The sequence below is a fragment of the Schistosoma haematobium genome, chromosome 1 (assembly GCF_000699445.3).
Source record: "Schistosoma haematobium chromosome 1, whole genome shotgun sequence".
NCBI classification, from domain to species: Eukaryota; Metazoa; Platyhelminthes; class Trematoda; order Strigeidida; family Schistosomatidae; genus Schistosoma; species Schistosoma haematobium.
Genome location: NC_067196.1, coordinates 84,803,396 through 84,825,594, shown reverse-complemented (window position 1 = coordinate 84,825,594; position 22,199 = coordinate 84,803,396). Strand labels below are relative to the sequence as shown.

The 22,199-nt window shown below is 35.8% G+C and overlaps 1 protein-coding gene across 2 annotated transcripts; it reads left to right on the top strand.

Moving 5' to 3' along the window:
* Nucleotides 1–2,276: 2,276 nt before the first annotated feature.
* On the top strand, nucleotides 2,277–19,691 carry TCEB3_1 (Elongin-A). 2 transcript variants are annotated; one of them, XM_051209897.1, is made up of 5 exons: nucleotides 2,277–2,986; nucleotides 4,137–4,944; nucleotides 9,096–9,397; nucleotides 11,538–11,727; nucleotides 16,191–19,691. In XM_051209897.1, exons 1-5 carry the CDS (start codon nucleotides 2,912–2,914, stop codon nucleotides 16,481–16,483), a joined length of 1,668 nt encoding a protein of 555 aa, XP_051075371.1. In that variant the 5' UTR covers nucleotides 2,277–2,911; the 3' UTR covers nucleotides 16,484–19,691. The 2 variants fall into 2 exon arrangements, with proteins under 2 accessions (XP_051075371.1, XP_051075370.1); XM_051209896.1 differs by having other exon boundaries at nucleotides 11,538–19,691.
* Nucleotides 19,692–22,199: the final 2,508 nt, after the last annotated feature.

Genomic DNA, 22,199 nt, shown 5'->3' with positions numbered 1-22,199 from the left:
AAACCCTCATAGTTTTAGAGATAAAATGTCCAAACTAAGTTTGATGGCGTGTGAACTAAGTCTCTTTTTAATTGTTGTCACAGGAATATGGCTCATACTAGACGCAGAGTATTCCCTAATTATTGCAAGATACATCTGTATTAGAAGCGATAAAGTTATAAGTCGCATGGGAGGGGGCATAAAATTGTATCTCGTGTATTATTTTCGTTTGCAATCGTGCACATTAGAGGCGCACGGTAGTGGTACATATGGGATAGGCTGTTGTAAAATTAAATCTAGACATGGGTTAGCAACTATGAGAGGAATATACCGTAGTCTATGTTGTCTTACTGTCGACTTTGACTTTAGTTGTATCAGCTCTTAGCGTGAGGCAGTTTATTGTTTCATAATTGGAGGTTTCAACGCGCCTTATGTCAACCAGTGTAGTGACTCACATTTATCACGAGAACACGACTGGTTTAATAAAAACAATTATTATTATAACCAACTGTACCAGTGTTTGTTTTAATGTGCTTCTGTTTAACTGTGCTAATTATAGCCATTTTGTGCTTCCATTACCTTCCATCATTGTTCCACGGTTTTGGTACTGTTCGCACGTACTCCTGTCTTCTGTTTCCACTTGTACCATTCCTTGGCACGATCTCAGTATTCGCTCAATACCACGAGATCGCCAACCAAATAAATCTGGTTACGTTCAACCTCCGCCTTCTGATTTATTTGGCACGTGTTTCTTGGTAGCGGTGTTCATAGTTAATCTCAACTCGACGCCACGCTACACCAGATGGAGACTATGCTATCTCAAAAGATTGGTGAGTCACAGCAGATGGGTCGACTGAAGACGAGTGTGATTAGTTTACAGCCACATTCAAGTCCGTAACGTTACCGTTCACTCAATGGTCAACACGTAGGCTATCACATTGCTTTCTAGAGATCAGTAAAGAAACCCGAATGCTGTCGAGTCGTGGGAAACACTTCTGGCACTTGGTCTTGTCAACAGGCCACGAACCATTTAAATAAGAAAAACGAACTATCGGAATATATATAAAAAGGCCATAGATAGATGCCTCACCACTTTAGAAGGACAGTCGGTATATGATATTCCTACCTGCCCAAAACGACTGTTTTTGTCCATTAAACGGAGAAGAAAGCGTAGTGATGGTATTTCTTCACTATTGTTGCACGAAAAGTCAGATATACTAGCTGATTAAGATCTAACAAAGGTTGGGACTCTATCAATTTACTTCAGTAAAGTCTACTCAACCGGTACTGTTGATAACGCATAATAATCACAATACTGAAATACCAGCTATAGAACACGTACGTGTGGCTGGGGAAGCTGTCCTTCAATCCCCCATTAACCCCAGACCTAGTAGGAAACCAGATCCTGGTGGTTTGCATCCATGATTCCTATCATCTTTTGCAGACATTATTTCAGGGCCACTCACGATTCGGTTCAAAATGTCCCTTTCCCACACTCAACTCACTAGGGATCAGGAAAAAGCCATACTTAGTCTCCAATTTAATTATGAAAAGAGATAGGTCGTGTCTAGCTACCTATCTGTTGGCCTTACTAACATGGTAATTCAGTTACTTGAAAAAACAATTTATTTCAGGTAACATAGAACCATACAGTCTGTTAACTCCCAAGGATCACGGGTTTCGGAATAAACATTCATGTTCAGCCAATTTACTAACTGTGACAGATGGTTAGAGAGTAGCTCAAGATAATGATATATCTCTGGGTGTGTTACCCATAGACTTTAGCAAAGCATTTGATAAGGTTTCCCACTTGAGTCTTATTCGGAAGCTCTCGCGACTTAGAATAACAGGTGTCGCACAAAAATAGATAAGAAACTTCCTCTTGGACGAAGACAGAGAGTGGGGGTAAGTTAGACACTATCTGAACGGAAGTCAGTCAAAAGTGGTGCATACCAAAGCATCTCCAGGCTGACCAAGACGAATTATTCAGATGGTTCCAGAGCTGGGGCTTAGAAATTAATTCTAGAAAGAGCATGTTATGAACATCGGACATGCTAATAGTTGCCAGTATTCTATAGACGGTACAACGCTTCCACGCATTTAGGAACATAAAGATGTTGAGGTAGCAACAAGTAATGGTTTAAAAACGATCGTGCATTGTAACTCAGCTGCCGCCGAAGCTTTTCTCGCAATACGGTTACCTTGCTGAGCATTCAAATGCTTTGAACTACATATCCCAACGGTATAAGATCACAACTAGAGTACTTTGTCCAGGCAGTCGGTCCATGTCTTATTAAGGATATTGCCGCGTTCAAGCGTGCTCAGCGTGCAGGAACAAAAGTTAGTGGAGGGTCTTTCCAAACTCCATTACGATGAATACTTAAAACACATGAACCCTTTCCCCTTATCGTATCGTTGAAAAGGAGGTGACCTTATATTGGAATTCCGTATGTTTAATGACGACTTGGGCGTTGATATGTCACATCCTTTCGCCTTCGGAACCAATACTCTCCAAGGCCACAGAAAGAAGATTCGAAAACCGCGATCACATAAACTCACAGTGGGGTTCCATTTTCTGACCTAGTAGTCCGAATCTGGAACATCTTACTCGAACAAGTGGCATCAGTCCTATCAGTGAGCAGTGTGAAGGATATTCTGGAATTTTACTGGAAAACAGTTTCCAAGGTTCAACACAGGTTCACTGGCGCTCTTTCCTTATTACTGGGATCTAGAGAACTTCTACTATTATCAGCTGATTTTTCCCGCTTTCCAGTTCGAAAAGCAATACCAAAAAGATTGTATCTTACCACAATAACGTATTATCTAACACCACTCAAACACTAAGAGAAAACAGTCCATTAATTCTACTTGGCAAAGCTTTGAAATTTGAAGTTCGAAACGTGGATATTTCGAAATATCTAGTCAGCTGATAATGAGCGCTAGTGTGGTAGCGGCTCTGGTCAAGTTCGGTGAAACCCTTGGAGACAAGTCGGTTGATACAAGTTCGGTTAGTAGTTCAATAGATTTACTTTTCCTGTCACGTAAAGCTTTTTTTCATCCTAAAACTTTGCAACTAGGGACCTGGTTAAATGTGTTTATTCACGGATAGTGCCATTCCACTCGGATAGTATAGGTCACCAAAATACTCCCAATGGATTTGGATATAAATTATTCTGACTAGTTAATGTTGTTTGCCGCTTTCACTAGAACAGATTTGAGTTTTGGTTACTATATCATTTTCCTTTTCTTTCCATATCAGTATTTGTGAAGTTGTTGGGTCATATTCCACACATTCTGCGTTACTGTTTACACGAAACCTCAACGTTAAATGAAGTAGGAACAAAATCTAAAATTGGACTTCGATTTAATCAAGGCATGGTAATCTGCGAAGTTATTGTAGTGAATAGACTTGTCTGGAGATGCGTCGTCTTCCTTGTAGCGTCCTTAGGGTGATTATACATCGTCGTGTAAGTTGCTTAATAACGTGACCCACGGGTTTTTATAATCACAACTTAGCCTCCAAGCGTTGTCGCTTCAATATTCTGTGTATTTTCCCTACCTCCGCATTCTCGTTTTAATATTCCCAGAATAGTATATTTCGTTTTCTTCTGCTTCGAAATGTAATTACTTGAAGTGATGGATCCGTAAACGACCTATTTTCATCTCTGACAGATTTGTTTGGAGAATAACGAACACATGGTATGGTTTGAAGCTTGCTTGTTACTGCTATTCACATTAAATCTCCGGTACGGATTAACGGGAACAAACCCTGTTCAGTACTCAAGTTAAGGTTAGTATAATTGGTTCTGCGCTTCAACAACTGACAGTAGTTCTATCATCCTACAGCGATGCTTCATAGAAACGTATATGTAAACGCCTAACTTCGTAAATATTTTGTCATTGGTTAAAGCACATTCATAAAATAGTACAAGATACATTATCAAGCATACACCTCGTGATACCTTACTAATCCTTTTGATTACCCTCATTCTGCACATTCATTCCAGACTTATTTTATTCATGTGATTCTTATTTTACTTTGCACGTGGTTTGAAATATATCCAGTTTTCACGTCACTCGTCAGTTCTCGTCTCAGTATTATCACAAGCTACTGGTTCTTCACTGACTGACACAGGTTTCGTCACTTTTTCTTTTAGAAACTACGTGTGCTGAGTACACTCAATGAGGTAAAGCTTACTCTTAGTGAATTATCAGAGTCCGGTGTTGGTCGTGCTGTTCGTAAATTAAAAAATGAACCCGGTGAACTTGGAAAAACTGCTAGTACCCTTATATTAAAATGGAAAAATCTGCTCAGTGAGCATATAAAACAAGAATCCATAAATATCAGTGTACCCAAGGATTCCGAAAAATGTGGTGTTAATGAAACATCCAAAAGTCTCAGACAGACTTCAAGTAGAGGCAAATCAGCGTCGGTTATCAGTGAAAAAACAATCAACTCGACTAAAAGTCCTGAGAATAATTTAGGGAGAAATGTGCAACATTTAGATGAAGATGACGTGGTCCCAAATGCTCAAAATAATTCGCTACTTCACACAGCTGCAACTTCTGGTTGTCTTCCAAACAGTTCTACTTCTGACGATTCGTGCTCATATTCTAAGGTTAACCATAAGTTTCCAGATAGTAAAATTAAATCGACATCTAGCAAAAAACGAAAGTCTACAGATATTGTGGACTCAATCGACTCTTCTAGTGGGATTTCGTTTATGGATTCATTAAAGGTCAACGCAAACACTCGCACTCATCGAAAGAAAAAGTGTAATCTAACCAGTGCTTCAAGTGATGATTCTCAACAGGGCGTCGACAGAAAGCTTGATATAACTCCTCTGAATATTCCACTTCGACCTTCTGAAGCATTTAGTGCAGAAATCATCTCATCACTTTCTGAACCAGTTAGTCGTCCAGATGTCGTCCATCGTCCACCTAATTTTCAGCTAAATGAAACAGGTGAGTAGTTCTCCAAATATGTGCTTTTTAAGTAATTAATTAAAGTTAAGACTCCAGATTCAGTAATTTTCGTCTTAATGTAGATAACTGGCGAGTCCAGGTTTGTGTAATGGACCTCGAGCATCACATTGGATGTGACGACTAATGTATTTGCAGCGGATTTCTGAATTACAACCCAATAGTTATTAGCCAAGTGGCTTATTCACCACCTTACCTTCATTTAACTGTTGAACTCAAATATCTTTTAAGTATATTCGATTTTTTCAGCCGTTATTTATTCTGGTTCCCCAGTGTTTGGTTTTTTTTCTTGTTGACAAATAAAAAATTTGATATCTTCGTAAGTTGTAAAACTAAAGCGAATGTTAAAAAGTGTCCACGTTTACTTAAAAAATAGAGAATATTTCATCGTTGCACGATCTTTCTGGATATGCCTACATTATGACAAATTTTAAAAGTGAAATCACTTCAAAAATTAGTCCTATTTCGTGTCTGAGTAGGGTAAATTTTATAAAGCTAGTTACAATTAAATCTGATGAGCAGGCTTCTTTTATAGGTATCTCAATCTTCAGGCATCTTAAAGAAGGATATCTCTTATTAATGATCATTTCTAACTTGTAATGGCTACCATTTTTGCTGTAGTGACAAGGTAAAATAAATCATATTTGGGTTTAAAAACGTCTTGAACACGAGATTTTTTCGTTTGCATCTTGTTATCTCAAACAAATAAACGTAACCTTTTAAGTATATAGGCTTTTTGAGGCAAGCTAATATGGTAGATGTGGTGTTATATGCTAACCACTTGGATGATTTCCCGTCCGCTCATATTAGCGATCAAGAACGTTCATAATGGAAGCTTTTGGAGTGCTATCCATGTTTAATGACTAAATGAAGGTTTCGGTTGTGTCAAAACATAAACTAGACCTCCAAATAACCTGTTTAGTGTTCCCAGTATGCTGACTGGTCCTTCAGAGATAATGATAAAACATAATTGTTGGGGATCCTCAGTCTAAAAATCACAGGTTTCACAGACGTAACATCATCACTAGCACCTCAGCGTTTACAACCAACCTTCTGTGACCAGAAGTTTTAACTGTTCTAATAGTGCTTCTGATTGATGTAAACTAACCTAGTTTTTCACATAAAAATGAGTTATTTACACCATTTCTACCACTTACAAGACTTTTAAACAAATTTTCAGACTAATAGCAACACCTTACCACAAAAGGCAAGTATGTGGATAGGTTTTTATCAGTCTTGTTGGCACACATTACACTTTAGTAGTACTTAGTGTGTTCCTTGTACCAATTAATTCAGTGGAATTCGAGTGACCTGTTTGTCATCTTTTTACGGGTATTAAATCTACACAACACTTCTGTTTTTTAAACATCGACAACGGCGAAATTCAAGAAAAGTGACAAGATTGTGCAATTTTGTTTTAGCTTCTCCGATGTTTTTGAGCATGATCATATCCTCTCATTCTGCCTACCATTCCTAGACACCTCTCACAGATAATCTCCAAATTTAGTTCTTCAGATTTCCATAGAGTTGTGTTCAGATGACGATTATTCCCTGTAGCATATGCCATCAAATTCAGTCATTTGATGGAAGATACAAATGTGGTTAACATACCTACGGTTTAAATGAAACCCGTCTTTATCCCCTCCGGCAAATATGGTATGTTTTACATCATTTGGCCAGTAAGGTGATTTACTTATACCAGAGGGAAACTATACACATTATTGTCACCTAATCTTCACCAGGCTGTTAATACATGAGTGAGACAATGGTTGCCAATAGATTTACCATCAACCTCAAATCGTTTTATAGACATGGCTTCCTGGTGCTAGTGATTAATTTGTACCGAAACAACTCTTAGTAGCCATCAAACATGGCTACGGTTTCCTTTTCAGGTGAAGCGCTTCTTACATGAATTTGTGAGATTTCGCGTAATGGACATAAGGATAGACTTTAAAAAGTTCTAAAAAACCCTATGCTTATGATGGAACCTTGCAAAATAGCAAACATTTTCACCTGCTTTTTCAACCAAAACGTGTTAAGACAACAGAATGTGTTTATGCGCAAGTGATGTGAGAAGAAATTTCATTCAACTAAATATTGACTACGGTCTGTGTATATTAAGAAAACAGACCATTTTTATGTATGAAATGAATCAAAAATGCCACAGCCTGCATTAAATGAAGATAAGTAAACAAAATAAAAGAGAAATATATATGTAATTGAAAGTGTGTGTTATTTTTAATGTTCCAGTCAATTGTTTAGCATATTCAGATAAGATAACGGATCTGAATCATTGAACGTATTATCTATCAGTTAGTTACTATGGCATAGATATATCAAATTGCAAAAAGGAGATCAGGTTTACTTATTAATTATTAGTTGCCATGGGACAGCTAGTTGTATTCCATCTCCCCTATTAATATTGTTTGAATTAGCCCATATATGTAGGGCTTCGGCTGTTAGTCGTTCTTTGTAAGAATTAAATCCTTTTTGAATGATTCTCGTGCCATTGAAATCAACTGTATGACCCGATTCAATCGAGTGTAATGCTATCGCTGATCTGTTCTCAAGCTTTTTTACATCAATTGAGGATTTATGAATGTGCTCTAAGCACAGTTTGTGTTCCTTCACTCTCACATTCAGTTGCCTTGATGTTCCACCTACATACGTTGCATTAATGTCACTACATTTGATTTCATAAACACAATTCTGTTGATCATCCTTGTGTATTGTATCTTTGATTCTTACTAGTTTTGATCTTAGAGTATTGTTTATTCGAAAGAATGCTCTTATATTTTGACGAGTTAAAATCCTTCTGATATCTTCTGAGATACTTTTACGATATGGGATCACTACTGTGTTCATCCAATCTTGCTTAACTCTTTTTTCAAAAATATCATTCCGTTCTTCATTCTTAATTATTCTTTTAATAAAACCTTTCGGATAATTATTCATTAATAGAGTGGATACAACTAAATTCATTTCCATTTTTATATCATTTGGTTCAGTGACAAGTTTTTTGACTCTGGTGATCAAATTTTTGGCCACTGTCACTTTGGTCGAGTGTAGATGCGCAGACTTAAAATCTAAAAATTTCCCTGAATATGTAGGCTTTCGGAATATATTAATTTTTAAGCAATCATTATCCTTCCTTTCAACCAGGCAGTCTAGAAAAGGTAATCTGCGTTCAGGCGATCCCAACTCTTTAGTAAACTTGATTTTGTCATCTAAGCTGTTGAACCGTTGGAATAGTTCGATAATTTTGTTGTTTGATTATGTTTTCCTTGAAAAAGCTTGGACCAGATTGCCAGGCCAAACGTTGGATTTACTTAAAATTCATTCGCTGAGATTTTACAAATATATTCTTCTTCTTAATGTCTCACATTAACTCGGCGCCCAAATATTGTGAAACTATTCGTTCAAATTTAGACGAAAGTTCTTATTCACTAATTTAGTGTTTGGAAGTAGTAGACAAGAAACTCTGAGCCTAGGTTTCGTGCTATTTGCCACTCATTAGCAAAGTGTACCTGTAATCTTGAGGCGACGTGTGCTCCCTGGCGGATTCGATCGCGTATCACTCAGCTTCACAGTTTAAGACGTTACTGCCAAACTCTCCGGGCCACTACCTATCTTCTGTAGGAAATCTACCTCCAAACACCACCTTAAATCTCAACATCGCGCACGCGATGTCGAGTCACTTAAACTGGTGTAACTTGGTTTTATAAGCACTAAGAAGGAATTGAGATACATGACATTGGTCGCTACTCAGTGATAGACCATTTGTGAAAAGTGTAGTCAATGCTTGCCTAAGCTTCCTAGTGAGGTAGAATTGCGTATATGTAAATATCTGTGGTTCAAAGTGGCTTGAAATCTGTCACAGTAGTACAGATCCTTTGAATCTAAATATTGGATGCTTTGTGTACTTAGTTTTCCGCTTCCTCTTATATTGTTTTAGACTCCTTTGATTTCCATCCTGTTAATCTTACTCATTCTTTGCAACAACGTGGACTGATTCATTTATGTATAGTAAATTGTACTGATTGACTTAGTTATTCAGTTGAATTTACATTAACGGTATATATTTTTTTGATGTGTAGAAGTACACTTTAATTGCAGTTTGTGTTTTCCTTTAGAAAAAAAACAACTTTCAGTGGAAGACGATTTCGATAGTGGAGATTTGAAATTCAAATCAAAGAAAGTTCTTTGGGTACCAAAACAAAACCGTTCATCGTTACCTCCTAACAATCATTCGAATTCATATGATAATTTTCCTGGTTTCTTTGATCCTCCCAGTTTAATTGATCTTTGTGTTGATGTATTGGCTCGTAATATAAGTCGTATTAATCATTTCGGACAAGTACCTTATGAATCGCTAGCGAAAGCCTTACGTAGTGCCTCGGTGGATGACTTGACTAGAATTGAACGTTATAATCCAGTAAGTTATACTCTTGGTTTCTAATCAACTAATCTAAACTAAATGAGCTATTTGAATTTCTCCACATATGACTGACAACTTGTTTTTTCTACACTAAATTTAATTGGTTCCTGTCATTGTCCACATTTACTCGGTTGAGGTCCATGTGATAACCGAAATCCTCTGTAGTTGGAGACTTCCCCTTGATATTGAATCGCAGTATCCATTCATGCATATTTTTCCGCTCTGTCTTGAAATCATAGTCCCACTGTTTATCCTTTCTTTTTATCATTAGCACTGCATTACTTCAATCTCGTATTTTATTTTTATCTCGTCGGCATGGTGACCTGGGTCAGTGCATATCTATACCAGGTTGTACGTTGATAATTTCTGTCCGTCATTGTTTAGATACATTAATAAATATTGCAGGAAACAACAGAGCAAGGGTCAATAACAACTAATCAAGATTGAGATCAACAGGGCATACTGTTAATCATATGTAGAAAGTTCAAATAGCTCTCCGCCATTTCGAGTTTGTGCTGATGATGTCTCGAAGGACTGTAAACAGAGCTAGAAAATCTATTCCAAAAATAAACATTGGATTTAAAATTTAATTTTTTTATTTGCATTACAATCTAGTACAAATTAAAGTAGCACTTGTAAATTGTTTTTATTATTATTTTTTACGGGTAACGACTATTAGACATGTTTTCATCACTGTGATGATTGTCGTCTTTAGTTTTGTTAGGAGATTAATATCTAGTTCGTTTTGCTTCTAACTGTTATTTAATAATCACTTCCCGCTAATTGTACTCTTGAAAATTTCTAAATCATGCAGTAATCGACACGCTTGTTCTCGTGTGCTGTTACGGGTATGAGGGCTGATATCACTTCCCGGCTGCCCACACCATGGAAGGGTATTTCTTGAGGAACCTGAGAAGGAAATTGGATTAGTGTTGGTCTTGACGACCTGGGAGCGTGACCGCAGAGCCCAAGGGACAACTGCTTGAGGCCGGTCGCGCATGGCCTTTTCGTGGAAGGTTTTTAACGTGTTAGCTCCGTTCTTCAAAGGGCCTTACCGCTGGAGACGGAAATCCGTGAGGTAAGGTGAGGTGTGATATTTTTAGGGTCGACCTTTTATAACCCCACCCCTCCTTGTGAGAAGGCAGCATCGCTGTCATGCCGGTTGTCCGAGAGAAACACCTTACTGTTGTCACACCCCTCTACAGTCAGCAGTACGACTTCGCCCTCAGACCTTGAGTTGCTGCTTTTAGTCTTACCGTTTTCCAATCGACCTGCCTGGCATGGTAGAACCTACAGGAACATATGTTCCAGCCAATATAGCTCGGTTGGGTCATTACGATAGGCAAGCTCGACCACCGCGTCAAGGTAGCAGCTTCGGTCGGGTTCTACGTTGTTACTGACTGACTGAATCGACACGCTTTAACCGAAACTCGGTTTATATAGGGAAAATAAAAGTCAGTCTGTTGGGGAATTTCCTTACTTAATTCAAGTAATATAGTTATCGAACAGTTGAGTTTCACTACATGTTTAATTAAAAATTCATTTTAACTTATAATATTCTAATTTTGGTCTAATAGTCAATCACAGTCGCTCAACATTCAAGAGTATTTATTTACTGTCATATAACCAAAAACATCTTCAGTTTATTTCCTGTGTTAATCCTGTAGCAACTCGAATGAATGCACATATTTCTCAGGTTTTACAGTGTATATGACTGATTGACCGACTTGTATGATGAGGTGACGACTTCATTTCTTAGCTACCGTGGATACTCAACGGCATATTGTTCGTAATACTTAGGCAGCTTCAATGCTCTTCTCATTTCTATTGTGAATATCTGGTGATGGTGTTTTCTGATATCAATCACCAAGTACATATTTTTATCTATATCTGACTTTGAGCCACGCCGACCGAAGTAGGGATAAGGTGAAATTCGAATTTACGAAATACTGGTTGAAAGCTTAGTATTTTAACCACTAATTCATTGCTTCACTGATGGTGGTTTTATCTGGACAGTTCTTTTTAAGTAATTCATGTCAAGTAGCAGATCTATATCCAGATAATATTTGTTAAAATTGTAATTTTTAAATATAACACAAGATTTCTGTATTAACTTATTCATATATTGTTTTCTTAGCAATTCGTTGGATTGAATGATGATTTATGGCGTAAATATATAAATCGAGATTTTCATCATTTATCTAATATTCGTCGTCGACCAGATGAAACATGGTGTGATTTTTACAATCGATTATCTAAAGAAGAAACAAAGCGTTTAGATCGAATTATTTCACAATCTGCACGTAAAGTCAAAGAAGAACTAGAAAGTAAGTTAGTTAATAAAGTTATTATACATTGAAAAGAAAAACCGTTGTCAATAATTGTAAGTACTTTTTAGACAGATATATTTATATGGTATGATTTATTATTATTATTTACAATTCAATACTTTTTAGAATTACACACATAAATTTACACGAGAAAAACAGGAATTGTGTAGTAAATGGTTGTTCAGACAAAATGGTAGTATTTGTTATTTGATTGTTGTATACAATAATCGCAGTGAATAAAATTAGTGACTCCTTTAAGTTATGAGTTATGTAATGCTTGGTTCAGTCAGTAACAACGTAGAACTTCGCACGTACGTACATCAGTTCGAGTTGCCACACCACATTAGCACAGAGATGCAGTGGTCGATTCAAATTCCGTAGTGGTAGAGGTAGTAAAATTATAAGCTGTAATCAGAAAAATTGTGGTTTGAAGATGTTATTCAAGGAGTATAATCCAGTGAAATAAATTTGGAAAGGGAAAAAAGAAAGGGACATGAAGAATTCAGAAGATTAGGATTTGGGAGAACACAAAGAGTGGATGCATCTGCGCCATTGCAAACGATTTTGAGCCATGTCATTCAAGTTCTCTAACCAACGGTTGCTATCATCTCGTGGTCCCCAACCAGGTAGTATACACCTACCAACATGACTCAGTCCACTTGTCAGTGACTTCATGGACTTGTGCCATTGTTTTGGTTTGGCCGCCTCTAGCTTTCTTCCAACCTACTCCTATACCACTGAACATAGCACGTCGAGGTAGTCGGTCGTTGGGCATACGTAACACGTGTCCCAGCCATCTCAACTGATGAAGTTTCACTACGTCATCAATTGATTTGCCATCCTTACCTAGTACCCGTGTCCTGACAACTGTGTTACTTACTCGATGGTCCCAGGATATACGAGCAATGTTTTGAAGACACCTATGATCAAATACTAGTGTCCTACGGATATCCTTTACTCTTACCGGTCATGTTTCACTGCCAGTAAGAGTAATACTTGGTTACTAAGTATACACTTATATATGTACAATTGGCTTTGAGTTGCATTTTAAATATTAAATCAAATACTACTATACAGTTTCTCAAACCTAAAAGAAGGTAGAGTGTAAACCCCACTTTATTTGTATTGTTTTCTTACATCCAGTTAATATTATTAGCTACAACTGATTGACCATTGAGTACTGATTGATGTAATATTTGTCTAGTCCTCTTAGTGTTCATGGTGTTCTATCGTGCAAGTTAAAGTGTAGCTACTAGTCGAAGTGACTGGACATCACTTGTTCAATCAACATTAAGGCACTATATAAAAATTACATTGATCATTACTCATTCATCAATTAATTGTAAATATGTGAGTTCAACATGTGATCAGAATATGGCCCAGTAGTAACATCTCATGTTAAAACTAGGTGAAGTGGGTTCGAATCCCACAGGACCATCAGTCCCTTCATGGTTACAGATACACCTTGTTGACGAGTTCTAACTAGTACAAAACCTAGGACATGCAAGGTTTCTTTCCGACTACCTTCAACCATAAAACATCAGTATGACATTATCAACTCTCACATATTAAGGCCGAGTATGCAAAAATGTAATTGGCAAATGAAATACATGATTATTATTATTGTTATTCTGTTTATTAGTGATTTGTGTTTCGTCTAATCTACTGTAGTTTGGATTCATTATTCCCCACACCTAAAACCAAGACACAAATATAGGATAACATACGGTACTATTCAGTACGACTATAAATTTAACTTATGCAAAGTACTCAAATGAATTGCATCACTGAGGTATACAACTAATGAGTTCAGCAAAGTTTGTGCAATCACATATAGAATATAATAAACAGATAAATGGCTAAAGAACACAAAAATAGTTATTTGTCACAAAAGAAATACGCCTGTGACAAACATGGAGGGTAAGTTTGGGTTCTAATGATCACTTAATTTCATCGATCAAACTCAAACTTGCAACAATTTTTACAATCAAGATGTAAGAACATCATTTAATTAAGCTTTTAAGTAATATGAACTCGTTAGTTGTTTAACAAAAAAGGCACCTCATACAATCTAAAAATGTAATTATACCTTCAAAAGGTAGCCCAATTCAATCAACTCAAGCTGCAATAATTCAAACTTTGAAAAAGCATCATGGCAGCTCTCATAGGAAATTGGTTAAGTAAATTCAAACTAAAAAGGTTTATAAAGGCCGATTAATAACAATGATATAATAAGAAAGCTGAAATTGCAAGTAAATTAGATAATAATATTCGTCGTCAACCAGATGAAATATGGTGTGACTTTTACAATCGATTATCTAAAGAAGAAACAAAGCGTTTAGATCGAATTATTTCACAATCTGCACGTAAAGTCAAAGAACAACTAGAAAGTTAGTTAATAAATCAGGTCTGTTGTGAGATATCAACTCACTGCAGGCAATGGTGTACGGTGGTGAAACTTCGTGGATTAAGTGAAGTTAAACATTAACACCGTTGGATGCCGGCTCAGTGGTCTAATGGTTAGGCGCTCGCGCGCGAAAGTGATAGGTCCTGGGTTCGAATCTCGCGGGGTGCGAGATCGTGGATGCGCACTGCTGAGGAGTCCTATACTATAACGAAACGGCCATCCAGTGCTTGCAGGTTTTCCATGGTAGTCTAGCTTCAATTGACTCATGATTTCAACTATTGAAATTTCTGAAAAAATCTCCACAAAACCCCTTGTAGTGGTAATAATAGTTTGATCTAAAACCAAAAGAAAGAACAAATAGGACACAAAAATGAAAGTACCGAATATAATGTCATATTTAGGATGTGACAAGAAGTTATTGTCACATATAGTGTATAGGTGAAGAGATTTTCACAAACAACTGCACTCATATGTACAAAAAACATTCTACAATCTGTATCCAGGGTTGAATAATACACGATTATTTGTTTAGTTGTGTTTCAATAAACTTACCATAATTTACTAATAATTTTCAAACTTTTTTTTGACAAGTAATAAACTTAGATTCAAGAGTCATGCAAATGAATCTACTACTCCACACTCATTATCGTGTAAACATGGTAGCTTTCTTAAATTTCGAGTCGTCAACGTTTTTTGGTTAGGGGAGTATTTTCACGATCATCTGATAGCATATTATATACCAACGGGAATGTATTTCATAATTAGTCCATAATAGGAGTATGTAAATCAGCAGTTGATTGAACTATAAACATACTATTGCTAAAACACGAACAATTGGAAATAAATATATAGTTGTTTGACTTTTGTAGCGAATATATCTATACCGGTGATTTCGGCTAACAGATATCTCATCTAAAGCTTCTAAATGTACTGGGGAGGTTTAGAATTGAGAAAATTCTCTTCCTCTTTGAAATATTCGTTTATTGCCTCCTCCAGGGAAGTTTCACCTATCATCACACATTGGAAGGCGTCTCTACAAAGTAAGAGGTCAAAAACTAGCATCTGACTTTTAAATCGAGTCTTGAAATACGAAGGTTTTACCTAATAAAGTTAGGAAATTCTAGTTTCAAATCACGGGTGCGCATTAGCTCCAGGATCTTAAGAGACTAAATATCCTACGAACATACTGTCCTCAACAATTATCACAGAACTTCATCTGACTCTTCCTCACTTTTTATTTATTCGGACACATAAACATTGGTACAAGGAGGCACCAAACAGATATACATCACATAAATCATTCGGTTTGTGTGAGGGCTGGGATACTTCCCGGGTGCCCAAGCAGCTGGTTCTCCCGGGGGGGCACACCCCGAGCCTTTGACCCAAGAGTCTAATCCACAAGACAGCGGGGTAACGTCAGGCGATGCAGTCCCATGGTAGCCGGTGATCAACAATTGGTTGATACGCCATTTTTTCCTTCAGGATCCTAGAGTCCATGTGCCCCATTAGTTTGGAATCAGGGTTTTCCAACTCCTCTAGGTGGATCCTCCATATTCATCAACCCGGTTAATGCGTCGGACATTCGATTTTCGTCCTCTAAATTTCGTAAACAACACCCCCGCCGCGAGAAGGCAGTGAGTAGGACTTCCCTGGCAGAGGCTATATATGCGTGGCCATGTGAGAGCATTTCGAGAGGGAAAGCGGACTCTCCCCACTCTCGGCCGTACCAGGGCATTTGGGGCCAAGTAATTCTCTATAGCTTTCTAATTTTATTAACATTGCCAACTTATGCATTTATATCATATGAAACACTTCACACTGCATAAACACAATTATTTTAGTTATTTCTCTGTCTTTAACGAGCACTTCGTTTTGTTACAGTATTAGATCTGGTGAGCTTGACTAAATTACCTTGCCTAAGTGAAGTTTCCCAGTAATTCATTTAGTATTCTTATTTTCAACGATATCAATTGATCAGGCATGTCACTGATTCTTCAAAGTCATTAAATTTAATACGTTGTATACTACGCAGAATTTCTTTTCTTCCTAACAGCGCGACGAACTACCTTGACTACTGAAGTGATTACTCCACGTCAAATGCAACGACGTGGTGGTTATCGTCAAACAAACTGTAGATCTAGTAGTAATAATAATAATGCATTATCTAATTTTAAACCACGTAATATGAGTCATCCATCTCCGAATGGTGCAAATGTACATAGCAAAATAAATCGACCAATCGCTTCAACATCAAATACAAATACTTCGAACTCTAATGCTGGTGTTAGTGGTGGTGGTCTTTTGAACAAATTGCGTAAGCAATTCCATTCTGGTCACCTCAGGTAGAAAAAATGTTTCAATCACGTTAGTAATAATAATAATAATGATAATAATAATAATAATAATATTAATGAATGTTTCTCAACTGTATCATTCATAATAAACTTGTAAATTGACCCCCACATACATATGTCATGCACATAGCAACAAAATTCTCTCACTGTGATTCAACCTATTCCAAACTTGTTTTGCTCTATGAATTGTTATGGTATGACAAAATTAAGAATCACTGTTCATCGTTTTTTTTTTCGAATTAGGTCCTCTTTTTTTTGATTGTACATTATATGTACAAATTGTAAAACAATTATTTTTGTATGTATATCGTACAATATATTGCTCAGGTATAAACTATCTCAATATCACTTGTTCTCATCATCAAATTGTTTTGCTCCTTTTATATTTTCGTAAACCTTTTCTCTTCCTTGTTAATCCCTTCTTATTGAGAATTGAAAATAAAATAATAATAATAATTCCAACCATCCAACTGTTAAGACTTCTTCAATGATTGAACAATTCTTTCTATGTTTATGTGTATGTAATTTGTATCTAGCACTATTCCTTTTATTGCCTACTCACACTTTTGATTCTTTTCATATTTCTTTACAATTTTAGTGTATTTATCATGGAGGAAACGTCAATGTTTCTAATCTCTCTCTCTCTCTCTCTCTTCCCTATGAATTTGTTTCTCTAATTGTAATCATTATTTAATAATGTTATATTTGGATTCAAAAAATCTCTTACTTCCTTTAATTCTATTGCGTTCTGATGTTATCTTTTTCTTATTTATTAGCCAAAATAAGTGTATGTACAAAATTTGAATTTTCATCATTGAAATCACAAATCGATCTAAGTTAGTAGTTGCACATGTAAGCAGGACTTGAATCCAGGACCACGCATAATGTTCTGAATTAACTGAGATATTGATTCATGATTTCAACTGTGAAAATACTTTAATAATGAAATTGGATTTCTTAAACATGAATTCCATTGGAAAGTGAATAATCTCTTATAGTTTCTTATATTCTGTAGTTGTTTGTTTTTGTTAAATGGTTTTTAATCATTTATATTTTTGGTGTTCTATATTTTGTATATATATATATATATATAAACGTATTACTGATAATAATTATAATGGTCGTAAGCCTTTTTCTTCTAATTTATTACGTAATCTTATCAATTTGACCTTTTTCTCCTTTTTTTTCTTATCCTTTGTTTTAATTTTGTTTTCAATTTTTTGTTGTTGTTGTTGAGTACTTACTTACTTTTTAAGTCCATCTATTGTTGTTTGATTTTGATTAGTGTCATATTTACTATTAGTGACTTATACTCATACTCTTGAACTCCTCTCACTTAATCGATTGTTTCATTTGTGCCTTTCATATTGAATGAGTGTTGTTTTTGTTTATATTATTTAGGTGTCAAAGTATACATTCTATTAGTAATAGTATTTATAATCATAATATTTATGAAAATTTGTTCATTATATATATATATATATATCATGGTAAAATGCATATTGTTACAAACTACCATATCTCTTTATCTGTACTATGTATCCTGCTGTGATAGTGTTGTTAACTGGTCAAATGCAATAAATCTAAAGTTGTTTTCTTAATATTTTTACTTATCCTGAAATGAAAACAAAACAAAAATGATATGAACTAAGATCATGTTGATTTAATAGTTAATTAAATGAACAAAATTAGATCAAACACCTTTGAAAATGATATCTGAAACCTATTCTTCAAGATTATGGAAGAAAATGACTATAAAGTACTTTAATAACATGTTTTTTGTAATAACATTTTCGATCCCGACAGTAAATAATGGAATTCAGCCTACTTAGAGGTAATTTTCAAAACAAACTGATATCAAATGGATAATCATTGAAAGCTATGGTAGGCTGAACAGCTTTTTCTTCCATATCTTAAACTTCAGTGCTTTTCAGACCTAAAGTCCTAGTGTGAAGCTGTGAATAATATAATCATCCAAGTTAGCAGTGAGACAAGTGGATTTCAACTTGATAGTTTGATAGTCTGAAGAAATGTTACTTATCACGTAACATAAAGGTCCTAATTTCTACCTAGTTTAACGGCGTATGCGGAGTTCCAAATTAGGACGAAAACTTACACCTGTTACTCCTTGTAGAGGAGCATAGGCCGCTCGCCATCATTCTCCATCCAACCCTGTCGTGAGCAATCTTTTCCAGTTGTTATTCATCCTTTTCATATCTGCTTCTTTTTCCCGACGTAATGTGTTCTTTGACCTTCCTCTTTTCTGCTTCCCTTCAGGATTCCAAGTTAGGGCTTGCCTCTTGATGTATGTAATGTATGTCCTATCCATTTCCATCTACTATTCCTACTTTCCTCTTCAGCTGGAAGCTGGTTTTTTCTATCCCTTAGTAGACTGCTGCTGATGGCATCCGGCCAATGGATGTTGAGTATCTTGCGTAGACAACTATTTATAAATACTTATACCTTCTTGATGATGGTTGTAGTGGTTCTCCAAGTTCCAGTTCCGTATAGTAGAACTGCCTTGACGTTCGCCTGTAGTTCTTCTAGAGTTACTGCCGGTCCTAAGCCCGGGTAAAGGAGGAGGGTTGGACATGGGGTTAGCGACCCCATCCGTAGAAAACTAACTCGCTAAAAAAACGCTAACCATAAAAAAATAATTCAAACCGGACGAAAATCACTCTTCACTATACCCTAGTCGTTGTTTCTATAACCAAACACCTAGTTCTTTAGTAACCTGAGCCACAATGTAAAAAACACTTCTTTACACTGTAATGATTATTCTCAAGTTAACAGGATACCCCGGCATCTATTTCCAAATACGTGCTATTCTGTGGCTTATTTAACCATATAAAAGTACAATCTGAACGTAATACTCATTATTATCTACATTACCATAACGGATGTTAACAATTCTATATTCCTCATTGTCGACGCTGTAACTATTATAGGCCAATATAGTATTTATTCCGTTTTCATTGTTTAAAACATCCTTACAAGTCCTCATAAATCAAACTCTACAAACTACAACATAGTTCCATGTTTTATCTTCTTGTTAGAAACGTGTCTATGGGTGATTTTTTTTTTCCTACTTGATTCTTTTCTATTCATACGAACAGAGAATTAGTGATCAAAGAGAATCAAAATACTTGAACAGATTTTCGATATTTCCATCTACTTTCTCATTTACTTTTTAGTTGTACAATATAAACATAAATAGGGATATAGAAAAGTGATTATTAAATAAATAAATGTAAATTCTTCGTAAGCTTTTTTTCATTTACGAAAAAGAAAGTATAGATTTACATGAATGATTCTGTCTTATTTTCTTTCCATTAATTCTACCTTGTAATGATGATTACACTTGATTGTATATATAAACTTCTATTAAAATCTCTTTGTACATTCAAACAATCAATAATCATTCCAATAATCAATAAATGAAATATTGATTTCGGTACTAATTTGTTTTATACTGTAAAATGAACTCGTTTATGATTCGTTTAAATTATTGTTTCTCTCATTAATTCTTATTAATTTATTGAAGAAAAAATCTAATCAATAAGTTTATATTATGGACGTATTTTAATTAAACAACTATTGAAAGTTAAGAAAATAATTGAACATTGTGTAATTTAAACCATCACCAATAAACTTATTATATTCATTAGATTTATAATTCAGATAGATGTATTACAATTACTTACTTACACCTGTTAATCCCAGTGGAGTATAAGCGGCTGACCAACATTCTCCAATCCACTCTGTTCTGAACCTTCCTTTCTACTTCTATCCATTCTTCTCATGTCTGTCTTCATTTCTTGGTGTAGTGTGTTCTCTGGTCTCCCTCTTCTCCTTTAGCTTTGAGGATTTCATGTGAGGGCGTGCCTTGTGACACAGTTGGGTGCTTTCCTCAATGTGTGTCCTATCCACTTCCAGTGCTTCTTTCTGATTTATTCCTCCACTGGAATCTGGTTTATTCTCTCCCACAGTAGGTTGTTGCTGATAGTGTCTGGTCAACGGATCCGAAGTATTTTGCGTAGGCAATTGTTAATAAACACTTGTATCTTCTGGATGATGGCTTTCGTAGTTCTCCAAGTTTCCGATGTATTAAAATTGCTACTCATAAAGCTCAGAAGGTATATGATAATGATGTATCATAGAGTATAACCTCCATCAATCGTAATTGGTCACTTCAAAGCTTCATTTTAAAAGTCACACGTGGACATTACTTAAGGATAGAAAATGACGGAGCATGCATCAAGATAGGAGGGAATGTTTTTATGTTAAGAGGTTGTAAGCTGGGGAATTAACTTTTGAATTAGCTGGTGATGGTATCTTCTGTTGATCTCTCTGGCAAAAGATATGTGACTTACTTTGTAACTAGCGGTAATGAGGTAGGTTGCTCTAGACACTTGGATTTAACTCCTCGTATTAACGTTTTACTTTCAGGTTCCTGAAGGACTAATACGAGGACTGTCTTTCTGCATATAAGAACTATTTTTAACATTTTAATTCAAATCTCAAGGAACAATCAGTTTTTGATGGAGTTTTGTTTTCTGAGTTGGATGGTTTGGTCGTGGAGCTTTCATCGTTCTTCTGAACGATATCATCAGCACAAACTCAAGGTAGAAGTCTACCTGACTTCTGCTTCACGACCAAACCATTCAACTCAGAAAACAAAACTATCAAAATTACCCACCTGAGCTAAAAATCTCCACCATCGCAACAGTCAGTTTGTTATTTATGTTTAGAAAAGTTCGATTCGGAAACGCATCATTTTCGGACTTCTAAAAGTTGGTCCATGATAAATATCTATATTAGCGTTTGGACGTAATAAACAATACTCAAATTAAAGACAGTTTTGATCATGTTTAGTCAGTCAGTCATGTGCAACATAGAACCGGGGTTGTGTGTATTTGTGTCATTTACCACAGCATGGATCAATATAAGATCTAGAATAATTTGAGACTAGTCATATCAAAATAGGTCATTCGTGCTGCTTCTATAATTCTTGACTGATTTCATATGGGAGGCCACTCAACTTTGCAATCAGTACCTTTAGAGATATTCTAATGAGCTCTGTCAATCAAACAAAGAATCGGGATTCATTGGTTAACATTTCGAAACTAGTTATTTTATGAAGTGTGGCACAACAAGAATATGGTACCTTGATGATCCTTGACTCTTAGGACACTTTAAAAAAAACCTATCAATTCTTTCCCCTGACTGATAGGCAGAAGGTCAACTTAGTAATTTTCAACTCCTCCACAGTCAAGCAGCTATATAATACATTCACAATAAACATTGACTTGTGGAAGTGGAAAAATACATACGAACTGTACAGAAGAGTCCGTTCGATTTTTTTTATTAGTCATAGGAGTAACTCGATATGTTCATTACTCTGTGTATGCAAAAAAGCAACCAATGATATTAAATACTCAAGAATGTAGTACGTTGAACACTTCTGATACTGACTTCCTAGACTTTTATGGCATTAACTACTTGAACGGAAAACAAGGGAGAAGTTCTACTTTAGTCAGTTTATGTACAGAAAACGAAAGCTTCTAGAAAATTTTGATAATAAAATCCGGCAATTTTCAAACTAGATCAATTCAAGGTTTAAGTAGGTAGTTTCTAGATTTTTTAGAATTTTTTAAAGAGCGCTGATTAGTTAGAATGTTCCAGACCTATTTCCCGGATTCTGGAGA

Excerpts from the sequence above, each read along its gene's own strand:
- TCEB3_1 (XM_051209897.1), top strand. The coding sequence starts at position 2,912 with ATGAGCGCTAGTGTGGTAGCGGCTCTGGTCAAGTTCGGTGAAACCCTT. Across the intron at positions 2,987-4,136 it reads AGTCGGTTGATACAAGTTCG|AAACTACGTGTGCTGAGTAC; the intron begins GTTAGTAGTTCA and ends TTTTTCTTTTAG. Across the intron at positions 4,945-9,095 it reads TTTTCAGCTAAATGAAACAG|AAAAAAAACAACTTTCAGTG; the intron begins GTGAGTAGTTCT and ends GTTTTCCTTTAG.